Raw genomic sequence first — 17,356 nt, forward strand, 5'->3', positions numbered from 1 at the left:
CACACCTATAATTGCAGCACTTTCGGAGGCTAAGGGGGGAGGATTGCTTGAGCCGAGAAGTTACAGACCAGCCTGGGCAACAAAGTGAGACCCCATCTCTACAAAAAAATAAAATAATTAGCCAGGTGTGGTGACACAGGCCTGTAGTCCCAGCTACTTGGGAGGCTAAGGCAGGAGGATCCCTTGAGTCCTGGAAATCAAGGCTGCAGTGAGCTGTGATCATACCACAGAGCACGATGCTATCTCAAAAAAAAAAAAAAAAAAAAAGAAAACTTTAGAGTTCTTTCCCTCAACCCGTCTGCCCCCACAAAATAATCATTATCCTGATTAATGTATTTATTCCCTTACTTTTCTTTGTCATTTTATTTCCTATGCATATATCTCTGAATAATGCATTGTTTCATTTTTTAAAACATGAAAATAGGAAGCACACACTTCAGGGCGGTGTAAACAAAGGACTCTAATGTCGCTTTCTTTTGTTTGTTTTTTTTTTCGTGAGAGGAGTCTCACTCTGTCGCCTAGGCTGGAGTGCAGTAGCATGATCTTGGCTCACTGCAAGTTCCGCCTCCTGGGTTCATGCCATTCTCCTGCCTCAGCCTCCTGAGTAGCTGGGACTACAGGCACCCGCTGCCACCACACCCGGCTAATTTTTTGTGTGGTTTTTTTTTTTTTTTTTTTTTTTTTTTTTGAGACGGAGTCTGGCTCTGTCGCCCAGGCTGGAGTGCAGTGGCCGGATCTCAGCTCACTGCAAGCTCCGCCTCCCGGGTTTACGCCATTCTCCTGCCTCAGCCTCCGGAGTAGCTGGGACTACAGGAGCCCGCCACCTCGCCCGGCTAGTTTTTTGTATTTTTAGTAGAGACGGGGTTTCACCGTGTTCGCCAGGATGGTCTCGATCTCCTGACCTCGTGATCCGCCCGTCTCGGCCTCCCAAAGTGCTGGGATTACAGGCTTGAGCCACCGCGCCCGGCAATCTTTTGTGTTTTTAGTAGAAACGGGATTTCACCATGTTAGCCAGGATGGTCTCAATCTCCTGACCTCGTGATCCACCCTCCTCAGCCTACCAAAGTGTTGGGATTACAGGCGTGAGCCACCGCCCTGGCCTTCTAATGTCACTTTCAAATGCAGCTCCTAGAAGATGAGCTGAATGGAATCTTAGGGTCAAGTCTGGATTCAGCTTCCCTGTGAATTTTTAGAGCCTCCCTGGGGAAGCTTGTGAGCAGAGTCATGAGTGGATTATGGGAAACCTAGGGCTCACACTGGAGTTAGGGCATTTGGCACACTGTAAAACCATTGCTTACAGTGTGCCAGAGATCTGGAGGAATATGGTCAGAGGGAATTAGCTGCTCTGGTATTTTCTGCTTCTAGGCTCACCAAGACCTTTACCTTCTTTTATCCTTTTTTTTTAATTCTTGTGTCAAAATTGATGTCTCATTCCAGACCTACCTTCTTTTCACAGGAGTAAGTCAAAGCACATCACCTCTGTCAGCTCAAATAAGTGTCCTTAGCTGGTCCCAGCAGTGGGGAAGGCTTATATGTGAGCATTTTGCCCTCAGGATCTTGGTGATGACCATCCTTAGAATGTCCGTCTCTTGAATCTAGACTGATTATCCTCTATATCCAGTGCACTGCTTTCATACTGGCTTCTGTGTTCATCCTCTGCTGTGAGGGGCTTCTTTTTTTGTTTTTTTTTTTTTGTTTTTGTTTCTTTTTCAATTTTTCTGTCTTCCTGTTTCTTGGTTTACAGTCTCTTTGTGGATAACAGAGTCCTTGCATGTTTGAAGTGTCTTTATTCTACCATACTTTATTGTAAGTTTGTCTTGTTCTAGAGTTTGAAGTTAGAGATTATTTTCATTAAGAAGGCCTTGTTTCATTGTCTTGGTTTAAATGTTGCAGTTGAAAATCTCTGAAGTCCTTCTGTTTCCTGATCTGTTTGTGACCAATTTCCCTCATCTTTGGAAGTTTGTAAAATCTCCTGTCTCCATGTTTTGGTATTTATCTATGATGTAACCTAGTGTCAGTCCACAGTCATTCCTTGTGCAGGGTACTTGCCAGCCCTTTACAGTATGGCAGCTGTGTCCTTCATAAGGAAATTTTCTTATATTATTTGATGACTTCCTTTCTTACATTTTTCTTTTCTGGAACATCTACTATTTGGATGTTAGACCCACAGGAATGATACTGTTATCTTATTTTCTTATTTTCTCTTTTGTCTTTTTGGTTTACCTTCCAGAAGATTTCCTCTACTTTATCTTCAAAGTATTTTATTGGGTCTTAATTTCTACTTTCATATTTATATTTCAAATAGAGCTTTCTTTTTTTTGTGTGAGACAGAGTCTCACTCTGTTGCCCAGGCTGGAGTGCAGTGGCGTGATCTCGACTCACTGCAAACTCCGCCTCCCAGGTTCACACCATTCTCCTGCCTCAGCCTCCTGCTGTAGCTGGGACTGCAGGCACCCCCCACCATGCCCGGCTAATTTTTTGTATTTTTTTTTTGGTAGAGACGGGGTTTCACTGAGCTCTTTTTTTGTGTGTGCTACAAATGTTCCTTTTTTGTTAGTATCCCCTTCTTGTTTATTGGGTGCATTTTATCTGAGAATCTAGCTGGTAGATATTTACCACTTTACATCACTTCAGAGGAAATGGGGGCTGCAACTGAAGTGTGAAAGTCAGAATTTATCTTGGCTCAGCTTTTCATTTAAGAAAAGAAAAATACAGTGAAACCAAATTAAAATAATTATGTGGAGAGCATGTTGGTGGCATGTTAATACATTTTTAGGACTTTTCGGAAGGTCTAATTTATTCTTGACAAAAGTCTTAGTATCCATTTATTGAACATGTATTTATATGTGTATATACACACAGTTTATTAAAGCTATTAAAATTAAATCTAATTTTTTTGTGTGTGTTTTTTTTTTTGAGACGGAGTCTCGCTTTGTCGCCCAGGCTGGATGTTCAGTGGTGCATCTCGGCTCACTGCAAGCTCCACTTCCCGGGTTCATGCCATTCTCCTGCCTCAGTCTCCCGAGTAGCTGGGACTACAGGCACCCACCACCATGCCCGGCTGATTTTTTGTATTATTATTTTTTTTTTTGTAGTAGAGACAGGGTTTCACCATGTTAGCCAGGATGGTCTCTATCTCCTGACCTTGTGATCCGTCTGCCTTGGCCTCCCAAAGTGCTGGGATTATAGGCGTGAGCCACTGCACCTGGCCTCCAGACACTTTCTTTAGTTTTTCATTTTATGATTTATCTTTTGAACTATAAGAAGATTGGTAAATTACATTAAATCACTATAGAAGAAGCCATTTTTACCCATACCTGCAACCCAGTTATGATTCAGAGGCAAACAAGATTGAGTGACTCTAGAGATTATCTGGCAGTTGAGTAGCTGACTGTGCATTTATGAACAGGGAGGTGCATGTGGCTAAAGGAGGATGAGTCAGAACCAAGTATCTTCTAAAGGAATCTGTTGAATAGACTACAGAAATGATTACAGCAAACGACAGAGTACATACTTCTTCAGTGGAATATCTTGTTTTCTTGGGTGCCTATGGCCATCCCAGTATTACTGTTGGCTGATTCGTTGGTCTGTGGGTAGGAACAACTCTTCATTGTCAGGGAAAAAACAGTGACTCCCTTGGAAAGAAATTACTGTCAGTGTTGCTGTAATGTTCTCTATGTTTCACAAGTTTTATGTACATTGAGCTGTCGGTTTTTTATTGTCACCTATGAAGGAGTATTATTTAACCCGATTTTTTTATATGTAAGAAATCTTTGCCCCAGACACATTTAATAGAGCTAGAATTTAAACTCACATTTTTTTTAATTCCAAAGCACATTTTGTTTTCACTCTTCCCATGCTGTCTTGAGGTAAGCATAGTGGATAATATTTTCTTTCTTTTAAAAGTGAATACATGGCCGGGCACAGTGGCTCACTCACGCCTGTAATCCCAGCACTTTGAGAGGCTGAGGCAGGTGGATCACCTGAGGTCAGGAGTTCGAGACCAGCCTGGCCAACATGGTGAAATTCTATCTCTACCAAAAATACAAAAATTAGCCAGGTATGTTGGTGGGTGCCTGTAGTCCCAGCTGCTCAGGAGGATGAGCCAGGAGAATCGCTTGAACTGGAGAGGCGGAGGTTCCAGTGAGCCAAGATTGTGCCACTGCATTCCAGCCTGGACGACAGAGCAAGACTCCATCTCAAAAAAAAAAAAAAAACAAAACATATATGGCTAGGCATAGTGGCTCACGCCTATAATCTCTGTACTTTGGGAGGCCAAGGCGGGAGGATTGCTTGAGTCCAGTAGTTCAAGACCAGCCTGGACAACATAGCGAGACCACCATCTCTACAAAAAATGTAAAAATTAACTGGGCATAGTAGCACACATCTGTAGTCCCAACTACTTGAGAGGCAGCAAGTTGAGGTTGCAGTAAGCCATGATTGCACCACGGCATTCCAGCTTGGGTGACAGAGTGAAATACAACACAACACAACACAACACAATACACGTGGGCATATTTGTGAATCACTGTGAAAGCGCTGTGAGTATTGAGTTTGAGTTTACAAAGAAATTGTAGTGAATGAATTTGCAGATACAGAATCCACAAAGAACAAGGATCGTTGGTGGCCAAGCGCAAACTTGTACAGAGTGGCAAAAAAATGAGTCACATTCAGAGCATGTTCCCAGTTGAGGTAGAACAAAAGTGGTGCGCTGCCTTCTTGTCTCAGCTTTTATACTGTAAATACATGTCTTTTTCGAGGTCTATTCACATTTTTCATTTTGTGCTTTTTGTTGGTGATTTCACTGTTTAAAATGGCCCACAAGCATAATGTTAAAGTGCTCTCTAGTATTCCTTAAATGCAAGAAGGCCGTAATGTGCCTTATGGAGAAAATGTGTGTGTTAGCTAAGTTCCCTTCAGTCATGAGTTACAGTGCTGTCAGCCCTGAGTTCAGTGTTAGTGAATCAGCAATATATATTGAAGACAGTGTCTGAACAGAAGCATACATAAAACAAGATTATGTATTGATCAGTTGAGGAAGATGTTAGGCTAGAAGGAACCTACCTCTGCATTTCCCTTAGGAACAGTGGTTTAGTGTTCACTAATTCAGTGTTTATATAGACTTGATAGAGTATAACAATGGCAAGTCTGTGTGTGTGTGCACGCGCACGTAGGCTTAATCATTTTCTTTACCTAGTATTGTATTGTGTCTTTTCCCATTAATAGCATAGTATAAACATGCCATGTAACATGCTTGTTTTTGGTGGTTGAGGGATGCTTGTTTTTGGTGGTCAACGATCAGCAGACCTGCCTGGATTCTAGCAGACCCTTTTTTTTTTTTTTTTTTTTTTGACAGAGTCTTGCTCTGTCACCAGATTGGAGTGCAGTGGCATGATCTCAGCTCACTCCAACCTTGGCCTCCCAGGTTCAAGCAACGTTCCTGCCTCAGCCTCCTGAGTAGCTGGGACTACAGGCGCGTGCCACCACACCCAGCTAATTTTTGTATTTTTAGTAGAGACGGGGTTTCACCGTGTTGGCCAGGATGGTCTCGATCTCTTGACCTCGTGATCCACCCGCCTTGGCCTCCCAAAGTGCGGGGATTACAGGCGTGAGCCACCATGCCCGGCCTCTAGCAGGCTTTTTATTTTTGAGATGGAGTGTCACTCTTTCGCCCAGGCTGGGGTGCAGTGGCGCAATCTTGGCTCACTGCAACCTTTGCTTCCTGGATTCAAGCGATTCTCCTTCCTCAGCCTCCCAAGTTGGTGGGATTACAGGTGCCTGTCACCATGCCTGGCTAATTTTTGTATTTTTAGTAGAGACGGAGTTTCACCATGTTGGCCAGGCTGGTCTCAAACTTCTGACCTCAGGTGATCCGCCCGCCTTGGCCTCCCAAAGTGCAGGGATTACAGGTGTGAGCCCCCGCGCCTAGCTTCTAGCAGGCTTTTTATTTTTATTTTTATTTTTGAGACGGAGTCTCGCTCTGTCGCCCAGGCTGGGGTGCTGTGGTCGGATCTCAGCTCACTGCAAGCTCCGCCTCCCAGGTTTACGCCATTCTCCTGCCTCAGCCTCCCAAGTAGCTGGGACTACAGGTGCCCGCCACCTCTCCCGTCTAGTTTTTTGTATATTTTTAGTAGAGATGGGGTTTCACTGTGTTAGCCAGGATGGTCTCGATCTCCTGACCTCGTGATCTGCCTGTCTCGGTCTCGCAAAGTGCTGGGATTACAGACTTGAGCCACCGCGCCCGGCCTCTAGCAGGCTTTTTAAAGGTCATTGTTCAATTCGGAAGTTGATTTATTCAGCTCATTATCGTTGGTTGTCTAGGCTATTTCTGATCATTTGGCATTATTTACAAAAATCCCTTGAGAATGAACATTCTTGTAATAGAATATTTTTTGTACATCTTTGATTAAGTTTTAGGCAACATTCACAGACATGGCATTGCTGGGTCAAAGGAAGATGCACACTTATTCCCCCAAATTGCCTTCCCAAAATCATTAGCCAGTTTACCCTCCCCCTGACAATGTAATATAACCTGTTTTCCCTCCTGATACATGTTATTACAATGTTTTTCAATTTATTTTAATATTTGTTTTAAAATAGTTATTCTGATTTAATATATTTGTTAGTGAACTTTTTTCCACAATTTTTGGTTAGTTATGTTAGTTTTGTTCTAAACTGTTCTTTTCCACGTGGTTAGCCAGTTTTTTCAACTCCACTGGTTAAATATCCTTTTACTATTGATTTTAAGTGATGACTTTTTCATGTATTAAGTATTTATATACTTGGTTTCATTTTTGAATTTTTTGGTTGTTCCATTAAGTTATAGCTGACTGCCACAGCACTCCTATATATTTACTGATTGTGTTATGTTTTAATATCCAAAAGAACAATTATTCTTTCTCTAATTTTTCATGGGTGGCCTGATTCTTTTATATGAACTGTAGATTTCCCAAATTCTAAAATACATTATTTTGATATTTCAGATATTTCATTGGAATTTCGTTTAAGATTACTTTGGGATAAATTGTCATTTGTAGTCTTTCCATTCATGAATATGACGTCATACTAGTTACTCAATTTTTTTTTTTTTTTGAGATGGAGTCTTGCTCTGTTGCCCAGGCTGGAGTGCAATGGCACCATCTTGACTCACTGCAACCTCTGTCTCCTGGGTTCAAGTGATTCTCCTGCCTCAGCCTCCTGAGTAGCTGGGATTACAGGTGCATGCCAACATGTCCAACTAATTTTTGTATTTTTAGTGTTGATAGGATTTCACCATGTGGCCAGGTTGGGTCTTGAACTCCTGACAAGTGATCCACCCGCCTCAGCCTCCCAAAGTGCTAGGATCACAGGCGTGAACCACACCCAACCTATGTAATAAACATTTGTTGAATAGGTGGATCTTTTCAAATGGAAATTATTATTGGAAACTTACAAGAAAAAAATTCTAAATTCTAGCTGTTTTCTGTTGTTCTGTTAATCAGTATTTAAATATTTACTGAGAACCTAAGGAGTAATGAATGATCACACCCTCTTACGTTTTCTTTTTTTTTTTTTTTTTTTTGAGACGGAGTCTTGCTCTGTAGCCCGAACTGGAGTGCAGTGGCCGGATCTCAGCTCACTGCAAGCTCCGCCTCCCGGGCTTACGCCATTCTCCTGCCTCAGCCTCCGGAGTAGCTGGGACTACAGGCGCCCACCACCTCGCCCGGCTAGTTTTTTGTATTTTTAGTAGAGACGGGGTGTCACCGTGTTAGCCAGGATGGTCTCTATCTCCTGACCTCGTGATCCACCCGTCTCGGCCTCCCAAAGTGCTGGGATTACAGGCTTGAGCCACCGCGCCCGGCCTTACATTTTCTTAAGACATCAGTTTATAGACTAGAGCCACAGGTGTTTAAGCTCTAACAACTTATTACAGAGAAGTGAGATACCCTTTCTAGTCAAAAGGAATTTTTTGACAGTGAAGTTTCAGCTTCTTGCTTTTGTCAATAGCTTTGACACCTGGTTTTTGTGTGTATTGATTTTATGACTCAGTACTGATGTGCATGGGGGTCTTGTTTGCAAATCTATAGTTACTCTGTTTTAATTGCCTTGAAATTCTCTTCTTTAGAATCACTCAAAAAAGGGAACTTTGCCTTCCCTTTGTACCTTCAATTTCTCTCTCATATCTCGGCTACCTAGAAACCATGATCTTTTCTGTAAGTTACATAGTATTGTAGAGGAAAAGACAGGTAAGGATGCCACTGCTTATTCCAAATTTAGATATTCATAGAATAAGTACCTTCCAGACCCTCGAAGAACTGTTTGTACAGGTTAATACATGAGAAGTTGACTTAGGTTATTCCTTTGATACTGACATTTCAAAACACAGGATTAGTAATACTGAGCTACTTAAGTTTGGTTCATTTACTAAATGAACATTTACCATCTCAGGCTCTGTATTAGAAAGATCTTTGTGTCTATGAGGGAAAGGAAAAAATGGAGTTTTTCTATCATAATTGAATCATTTTTGCCTTGCACACCACTTTGGAGCATCTAATGAAAGCAGTGGACTTCATTAGAAAAATGCACATGGGCTCAAACACATTTTTGCACAGAGAAGTTTCTGGTCTTCTTGAAACATATCTGTAAGCCCAAACCCCTGTAGGTTTTCTGAACTCCATCTAATGCAGCCAACAAAGGGGAAATTTTAAATGGGGGCCTGTAACAACCTTTAACCTGCGCTCCTTACAGGTTTCTTCACTGGCTGTTCATAGCCTGCTCTGCTGGGGTTTTTTCTTCTACCCAACCATCTAAAAGTTGGACTTCCTCCAGATTCTTCCTGGGTCCCCTTCTTTTCCCCTGCTTACTCCGGGGTCTCTTCCTTTCCTCTGGATTTAAATACCATGCTATTGTTGATGGCTGCCAGATTCATAACAGCCCAGATCTATTCTGAGAATGCTGGAATCCCATATGTAACTGCCTCCTCAAAATCTTGATTTGGATATCTCATAGATGCCACTTACATGTAGCAGATAAAAATTGTTGCAAACTTTTCATTTTTCTTTTCTTTTTTTTTTTTTTGGACAGGATTTTGCTCTGTTGCCCAATCTGGACTGCAGTGGCACGATCATGGCTCACTGCAGCCTCAACCTCCTGGGCTTAGGTGATCCTCCCCCCTCAGCCTGCAGAGAGTTTCGGGGACTGCAGGTGTGTAACACCACACCTGGCTAATTTTTTGTAGAGATGAGGTCTCACTATGTTGCCCTGGCTGGTCTTGAACTCCTGAGCTCAAACAGTCCTCCCACCGTGGCCTCCCAAAGTGTGCTAAGATTACAGGTGTGAGCCACCATGCCTGGCAGTAAACTTTTAAAAATGACAGCTCATTGGGATATAATTCACATACCATAAAATTCACTCTTTTAGAGTGTACATTTCATTGGTTTTTAATACATTGAGAGTTCTGCAACCATCATTACTATTTAATTTCAAAACATTTTCATCACACCGTAAAGAAATCCCATATATAGTAGCAATTACTCCTCATTTGCCACTCCCCTGTGCTGCTGGCAACTACTTACCTACTTTCTGTCACTCTAGATTCAGCTTTCTGGATGTTTCTGGGGTTTTGTTTGTTTGTTTTTGTTTGTTTGTTTTTTGAGATGGAGTTTCATTCTTGTTGCCCAGGCTTGAGTGCAATGGCGCGATATTGGCTCACCGCAACCTCCGCCTCCCAGATTCAAACAATTCTCCTGCCTCAGCCTTCCGAGTAGCTGAGGTTACAGGCATGCGCCACCACGCCCAGCTAATTTTGTATTTTTAGTAGATACAGGGTTTCTCCATGTTGGTCAGGCTGATCTCGAACTCCCAACCTCAGATGATCCGCCCACCTTGGCCTCCCGCAGTGCTGGGATTACAGGCATGAGCCACCACGCCAGCCAGCTTTCTGGACATTTCAAATAATATGTAGCCTTTTTCTAGCTTCATTCACTTAGTATTGTGTTTTCAAGGTTCATTCTGTGTTGTTGTGTGTATAAACATTTCATTCCTTTTTATGACCAAGTAATATTCCATTGTATAGGTGATACCACAGTTGATGGTACAAACATATTTTGCTGAAGCTCTACTGCATTAGTGGTGGGAAATTTAAAGCTACAGAATGTGAAAATTAGGTGATATCATGTGTAATTTAGATTGAATATAACATCACACATACTTATATTTAGAGTTCGAGATGATTAAAAATTGTGTTAAACTAGCTTTCCCCTTTTCCAGAAGAACACAAGATATGAGACTATAGTCACTTTTTAACGTTCTGTGAAGTCTCAAACATATTTGTGATATTTTACTTTTGGAAAGATAAACTGTTTTCTTGTTTTTCTCATGTATGGTTAGCTGCATCTGTTTACCCATTTTAAATTCATTTTGTATAAAATATTTCATTGTTCTAGGACAATAGGTTTAATCCCTAATTCATATTCTAATAACTTTTCTTTTTAAAGTTTGAAATAAGGAATCATTTTCAGTGAAAAACTGTCTTTGTGCTTAAATGACATTTTTTTTTGACAGAAGCATTTCACTGTGTATTAAATGACATTATTGAATTACATTATAAAATGCCAAACTGTTAAGAGACAGAATTTTATTTTCTTTATACTTTGAAGTTTGGTATTCATGAATACATGAAAGCACCAAACATTTACTTTGAAGATGTACACATAAAACTGTATTTATTTGAATAAGAACATCTAAATAAATCACTAGGATCATCTAAATATTATTTTTAATTATGATTGCAGACATTAGTCTTGATTAAAAATTGTCATCATTTTCTGGCTGGGCGCGGTGACTCACACTTGTAATCCCAGCTCTTTGGGAGGCTGAGGCAGTCGGATCACCTGAGGTGAGGAGTGCAAGACTAGCCTGGCAAATATGATGAAATCCCATCTCTACTGAAAATACACAAATTAGTAGTGCGTGGTGGTGGGCGCCTGTAATCCCAGATACTTAGGAGGCTGAGGCAGGAGAATCCCTTGAACCCGGGAGGTGGAGGTTGCAGTGAGCCAAGATTGCACCACTGCACTCCAGCCTGGGCGTTAAAAGCAAAACTCCATCTCATAAAACAAAGAATTTTACTCATTTTCTGAAACCATTTAGAATTTTCCCAAAATAGATCATTGGTTTTCTTTGTCGTGAAAGAACATTTGTGAATAAATAATAAATGGGCTTTTAAAAAGTTTAGTACTCTATAAGGAAATTTTTTTGTTGTTGTTGTTGTTGTTTTGGTTTTTTTTTTGAGACAGAGTCTCGCTTTGTCGCCCAGGCTGGAGTGCAGTGGCGCGATCTTGGCTCACTGCAAGCTCCGCCTCCCGGGTTCACGCCATTCTCCTGCCTCAGCCTCCGAGTAGCTGGGACTACAGGCGCCCGCCACCTCGCCCGGCTAATTTTTTGTATTTTTAGTAGAGACGGGGTTTCACCGTGTTAGCCAGGATGGTCTCAATCTCCCGACCTCATGATCCACCCGCCTCGGCCTCCCAAAGTGCTGGGATTACAGGCGTGAGCCACCGCGCCCGGCTAGGAAATTTTTTTTTTTCTTGGCTCACTGCAACCTCTGTCTCCCGGGTTCAAGCGATTCTCCTGCCTCAGCCTCCTGAGTAGCTGGAATTACAGGCGCCCACCACCACACCTGGCTAATTTTTTGTATTTTTAGTAGAGACGGGGTTTCACCATGTTGGCCAGGCTGGTTTCGAACTCCTGACCTCAGGTGATCTGCCCTGCCTCAGCCTCCCAAAGTGCTGGGATTACAGGTGTGAGCCACCACGCCCAGCCAGGAAAATGTTTTTGACTGTGACATTAATATGAATAAGCTGGCTGGGTCAGGAGTTCGAGACCAGCCCAGCCAACATGGCAAAACCCTGTCTCTACTAAAAATAGAAAAGTTAGTGGGGCGTGGTGGTGTGTGCCCGTAATCCCAACCACTTGGGAGGCTGAGCAGGGAGAGTCGCTTGAACCTGGGAGGTGGAGGTTGCAGTGAGCCAAGATCATGCCATTGCACTTCGGCCTGGGAGACAGAGTGAGACTCTGTCTCAAAAATAATAATAATTTTTTAAAAATGAATAAGCTAAGAGATTGTGGAATCTTCAATTCTAAAGAATGTAAATCATTGATGACTAATATAAAATCCAATTAAAGTGGTGTAAAGTTGACTTTGCTATTAGAAAAGATGTCTTCATGGTTAGAATTTATAATGAGGTGTGCTAATAGGTGAAATGACAGTCCCCAGTGCATGCTACCCTGTCCACCATTAGCCTTTTAAATAGCCTTCTAACAGGATTTAAGATTAATGAAGATTTCTGGATGGAAATCTTCATGAGAGATGGTAAATCACGTTTCACTGAGATGAAATAAGGGGTATTGTTTTTAGGTTTTGTGAGGGGTTGAGCAGAGGTCGGCATAGTCACTTGTTTGATTTGATGCACATTGGTGGAGTTTTAAATGCACAGTGTGGAAGGGAATGAGCAGTTATCAGAACAGAAGGAAATGTGTGGTTAAACGGTTTCAGTAGTAACTGAAGACTATTTCCCTTGGTCCAAATAGGAGGAGAAATGGAACCTTTTGTATTTTGGTTATTTTCCAGTATAAGTAGAAATTGGTTCAGTGTGGTTCATTGCAGCCCTTAGCAGGAATGATTGGGTTCAGTAGTGAAGGGGAATGACACAAATATGTACCAGGAAAGCATAAATTTTTGTTTGTTTATTTTTTTGAGACAGAGTCTTACTCTGTCTCCCAGGCTAGAGTGCAGTGGTGCGACCTTAGTTCACCGCAACCTCTGCCTCCCAGGTTCAAGCGATTCTCCTGCGTCAGCCTCCCTAGTAGCTGAGACTACAGGCACGCACACCACGCCCAGCTGATTTTTTTGTTTTTAGTAGAGACGGGATTTCTCCATGTTGGCCAGGCTGATCTTGAACTCCTGACCTCCTGCCTCGGCCTCCTAAAGGGCTAGGATTACTGGCATAAGCCCCTGCGCCCAGCCAGAGGGCATAAATTCTATAAGTACTATTTTAAAGGTATCTCAGAAGTGATTTTTTATTGTGTTTATAATTATTGGCAGTCAGTTATTCTTGTTAGACATCTCTAAAACAAAAAGAATCCAAGAGACTGAAGAGACTACTGAAATGAGTTTTAAAAAAAGATGCTTCCAGCTTTTCCTCAAAATGAGAAACTATTTTACAAATTTTTATATAATTAAACAGGTAATAAATAATGTCAGATTTTAGCTCACAAAGCACTGGATTTCCCAAAGAAAATACATTTGGTGCAGGTAAATGAAAAACCTCGTTAATAAAGATATATTTGATAATCTGCAGTTTTGAAAACTCACTGAAGAATTCTTGCTTCCTCTGCATTAAAAATATCTTGTTCAGTGCAGTAAATATTAACTAATGCAGTAAATATTAACCTAACCTATGCTGGTTTATTCAGAAACTCATGTTAAACGAGGTAGAGAACACCTAAAATTATGTGTTTTGTTTATTTGTTTGTTTGTTTTTGAGACAGAGTCTAGCTTTTTCACCCAGGCTGGAGTGCAGTCGCACCATCTCAGCTTACTGCAATCTCTGCCTCCTGGGTTCAAGTGATTCTCCTGCCTCAGCCTCCCAAGTACCTGGGATTACAGGTGCCTGCCACCACGCCCAGCTAATTTTTGTATTTTTAGTAGAGACGGGGTTTCACTTTGTTGGCCAGGCTGGTCTCGAACTCCTGACCTTGTGATCCACCTGCCTTGGCCTCCCAAAGTGTTGGGATTACAAGCATGAGCCACCACACACGGCCCTAAAATTGTGATCCACCTGCCTTGGCCTCCCAAAGTGTTGGGATTACAAGCATGAGCCACCGCACACGGCCCTAAAATTATGTTTTTAAAAGTAACTATTAAAATGGTGTAGTATTAGGAGTGGAAAGATTGTAGAACCTGTAATAAATTTCTCTTATATTGTTTATCACAATAAAATATTCACCTCAGGATAATAGAATTAGCACCATCCTTTCTGGGTGGATACTCTTGGGAACAATTGTATTTTGAGCCAATATGAGAATTAATTTGGTGATCAAAATGATCTAAATTTAGGTATGATGTATACCTAAAGCAATTTTTAATCTAGAGTTATTTATTTACTTGAAAAAGAATGATGAAGAAACTGTTTTTTTGTGTGTGTTTGTTTTTTGTTTTTCCAGAAGAAAAGTTAAAATGTGAAACAAAAGTTTTCTTTCTTTTTTTTTCTCTCTCTCTTTTTTTTTTTTTTTTTTGTCCCCACTGTCACCCAGACTGGAGTGCAGTGGCACTATCTCAGCTCACTGCAATCTCCGCCTCCCGAGTTCAAGTGGTTCTCTTGCCTCATCCTCCTGAGTAGCTGGGATTATAGCTGTGGTTGCAACCATGCCTGGCTAATTTTTGTATTTTCAGTAGAGATGGGGTTTTGCCATGTTGGCCAGGCTGGTCTCAAACTCCTGACTTCAGGTGATTCGCCCGCCTTGGCCTCCCGAAGTATTGGGATTACAGGCGTGAGCCACCGCACCTAGCCAGGATGTAGGAGTTTTATCATAAAGCTGAAGGTTCACCAGATGGGAGATACTTTTGGTTTCAGCAATCTTGAAGATCTTTTTAAAATTTGTTGGTACTTTTTTAAACCTCAGTGTATAAAGTATAGTGAACATATTTAATTTGTCAGTGACTTGAGATGTTACCATATCCTAGGATACTCATTTTTGATATTTCTCTAATGTATAAGCAGATATACTTGTTGGATGTGAAACAATAGGAAGTCTCGCTAATTTTCTTATCTAAAGGTATTATGTGTAAGGAATAAACACATTTCCATTCAGAATTCAAGATGCTTGGTTAAGTTTATTCATTTTGTTATTTTTATTTTTTAACTTTTTAGAGGTGAGGTCTCTCTATGTTGCCCAGGCAGGTCTTGAACTCCTGGCCTCAAGTGATCCTCACACCTTGGCCTCACAAAGTACTGGGATAACAGGCATTAGCCACTGGTGCCTAGCCTTATTGTCTTAGTTGATTTTGTTATAGTATTTAAGAATTTCAACAGGGAATTGAAAGAAGTAGATTTTGGGTTAACTTACCAGTTTCGAGATCAATGATTCATACTACGTGTAGTCAAACCCTGTGACCTTATAACTTTTCTACTGTATTTAAAAGACTGATTTGGCTTACTGTTGCATATTGGGAAAAGTAAAAAATAATAAATAAAAGACTGTGAAATAACTTGAATTAAATTTCATAATCCCATATAAAGGATAGCAGTGTTTTGTTCCGAATTATTTATGGACACCTAAAGATAACCACATACTACTTAATGTGATATAATAGTAAATATTATACCAGTTCAAGTTCTTTGGTTAAAAACAGTAGAAATCAACTCTGGCTAACAAGACAAAAAAATAAAAAGAAAAAAAGATTAATTATCAGGAATCTATGAGATAGCTTATAAAACTGAAGGGAATATCAAGAGCCTGATCCTGCATGGCTCCAGGAACCCACATTGAGGGAAGCAGTGCATGCTCTCTTCAGAGGGTGGCGGCTTCCAATTGTTTTCCATCTTTCTTTTTTTTTTTTTTTTTTTTTTGAGACGGAGTCTCGCTCTGTTGCCCAGGCTGGAGTGCAGTGGCCAGATCTCAGCTCACTGCAAGCTCCGCCTCCCGGGTTTACGCCATTCTCCTGCCTCAGCCTCCCGAGTAGCTGGGACTACAGGCGCCCGCCACCTCGCCCGGCTAGTTTTTTGTACTTTTTAGTAGAGACGGGGTTTCACCGTGTTAGCCAGGATGGTCTTGATCTCCTGACCTCGTGATCCGCCCGTCTCGGCCTCCCAAAGTGCTGAGATTACAGGCTTGAGCCACCGCGCCCGGCCTGTTTTCCATCTTTCTATCCAACATTCAAAAATCAAAGTGTCTGGCCAGGCATGGTAGCTCATGCCTGTAATCCTAGCACTTTCGGAGGCCAAGGCGGGCGGATTGCCTAGCTCAGGAGTTCGAGACCAGCCTAGGCAACATGGTGAAACCCCATCTCTACTAAAAATACACACACACACACACACAAATTAGCCACGCATAGTGCTTGAGCGCCTGTAATCCCAGCTACTTGGGGGGAGTCTAAGGTGGGAGAATTACTTGAACCTGGGAGGCAGAGGTTGCAGTGAATTGAGATCGTGCCACTGCATTCCAGCCTGGGGAGCACAGCGAAACTCCATCTCAATCAATCAATCAATCATAATTTTATTCATCTTTTCTACAGTTTATATAAGTAAGTTTAATCTTTTTATTTTCATGTGTCTGATGCTTTTCAATAATTTTCGTCCTTTTCTGTGTCTTAGGTGTATTTGAAGGCTCCCATGATTCTGAATGGAGTCTGTGTTATCTGGAAAGGCTGGATTGATCTCCAGAGACTGGATGGTATGGGCTGTCTGGAGTTTGATGAGGAGCGAGCCCAGGTAGGGTGACGTCAGGCTTTATTGAGCATAGTCCCTTTATTTGTAGTCCCTAATCTTGCCTTTGTCTGGGGACCTATTTTACCCAATCTTAAAGTATTATGTCGAAGCAATATTGAGGAATCCTGAAAATGTTGAGACTCAAATTCTGATCCTGATTTTGGGAAACTTTTTTCTTCAGCAGTTCTGAATTTCATGGGTTATTTGTATCTGCTCAGTGGGGGCTCCAAAGTCCAGTAAGTAGTTCTTTAAAATATTTGTTCTTGATCTCTAGAATATTATGAATAGGGAAAAAAGAAAAAGCAGTTCAAAATAAAATGTAGGAGCCGCGCTTTTGGAATGCTTGAGTGAGGAGCTCAACAAGTCGTCTCCCCAGAAAGCAATGATAAAACTTGACAAAAATTGTTTAAAAAAAAAAAAAAAAAAGAGCTGGACGTGGTGGCTCACACCTATAATCCCAGTACTTTGAGAGGCCAAGGCAGACAGATCACCTGAGACTTGAGGTCAGGATTTCAAGACCAGCCTGACCAACATGGTGAAACCCCGTCTCTACTAAAAATATAAAAATTAACCAGGTGTGGTGGTGCACACCTGTAATCCCAGCTACTTGGGAGGTAGAGGCACAAGAATCGCTCGAACCCAGGAGGCAGAGATTGCGGTGAGCCAAGATGGTGCCACTGCACTCCAGGCTGGGCAACAGAACAAAAGTCTGCCTCAAAAACAACAACAACAAACAACACCCATTTAAGGCCTCATGGAAGGTATTGAATCTCAGTAAGATCAGTGACTGTGGCATTTTAGTCAGGAGGTGCTCCCATTCCCCAGCTGTGTGGTCCCTCAAGTTCTTCCTGGGCAGGCAGGGTAAGCCATGAGCACTGGTAGATCTG

General features: G+C 41.7%; 1 protein-coding gene across 4 annotated transcripts in view; it reads left to right on the forward strand.

Annotated features, from left to right (window-relative positions):
- The window catches only part of CBFB (core-binding factor subunit beta), a 79,616-nt gene that overhangs the window by 25,699 nt on the left and 36,561 nt on the right, over positions 1-17,356 (forward strand). For all 4 annotated transcript variants that reach the window (XM_007994064.3, XM_007994063.3, XM_007994062.3 and 1 more), the window contains one exon: positions 16,356-16,472. In XM_007994064.3, coding sequence (XP_007992255.1) covers positions 16,356-16,472 — 117 coding nt within the window. The remainder of the gene's footprint in view (positions 1-16,355; positions 16,473-17,356) is intronic.

Source organism: Chlorocebus sabaeus, chromosome 5, assembly GCF_047675955.1.
Source record: "Chlorocebus sabaeus isolate Y175 chromosome 5, mChlSab1.0.hap1, whole genome shotgun sequence".
NCBI lineage: Eukaryota > Metazoa > Chordata > Mammalia > Primates > Cercopithecidae > Chlorocebus > Chlorocebus sabaeus.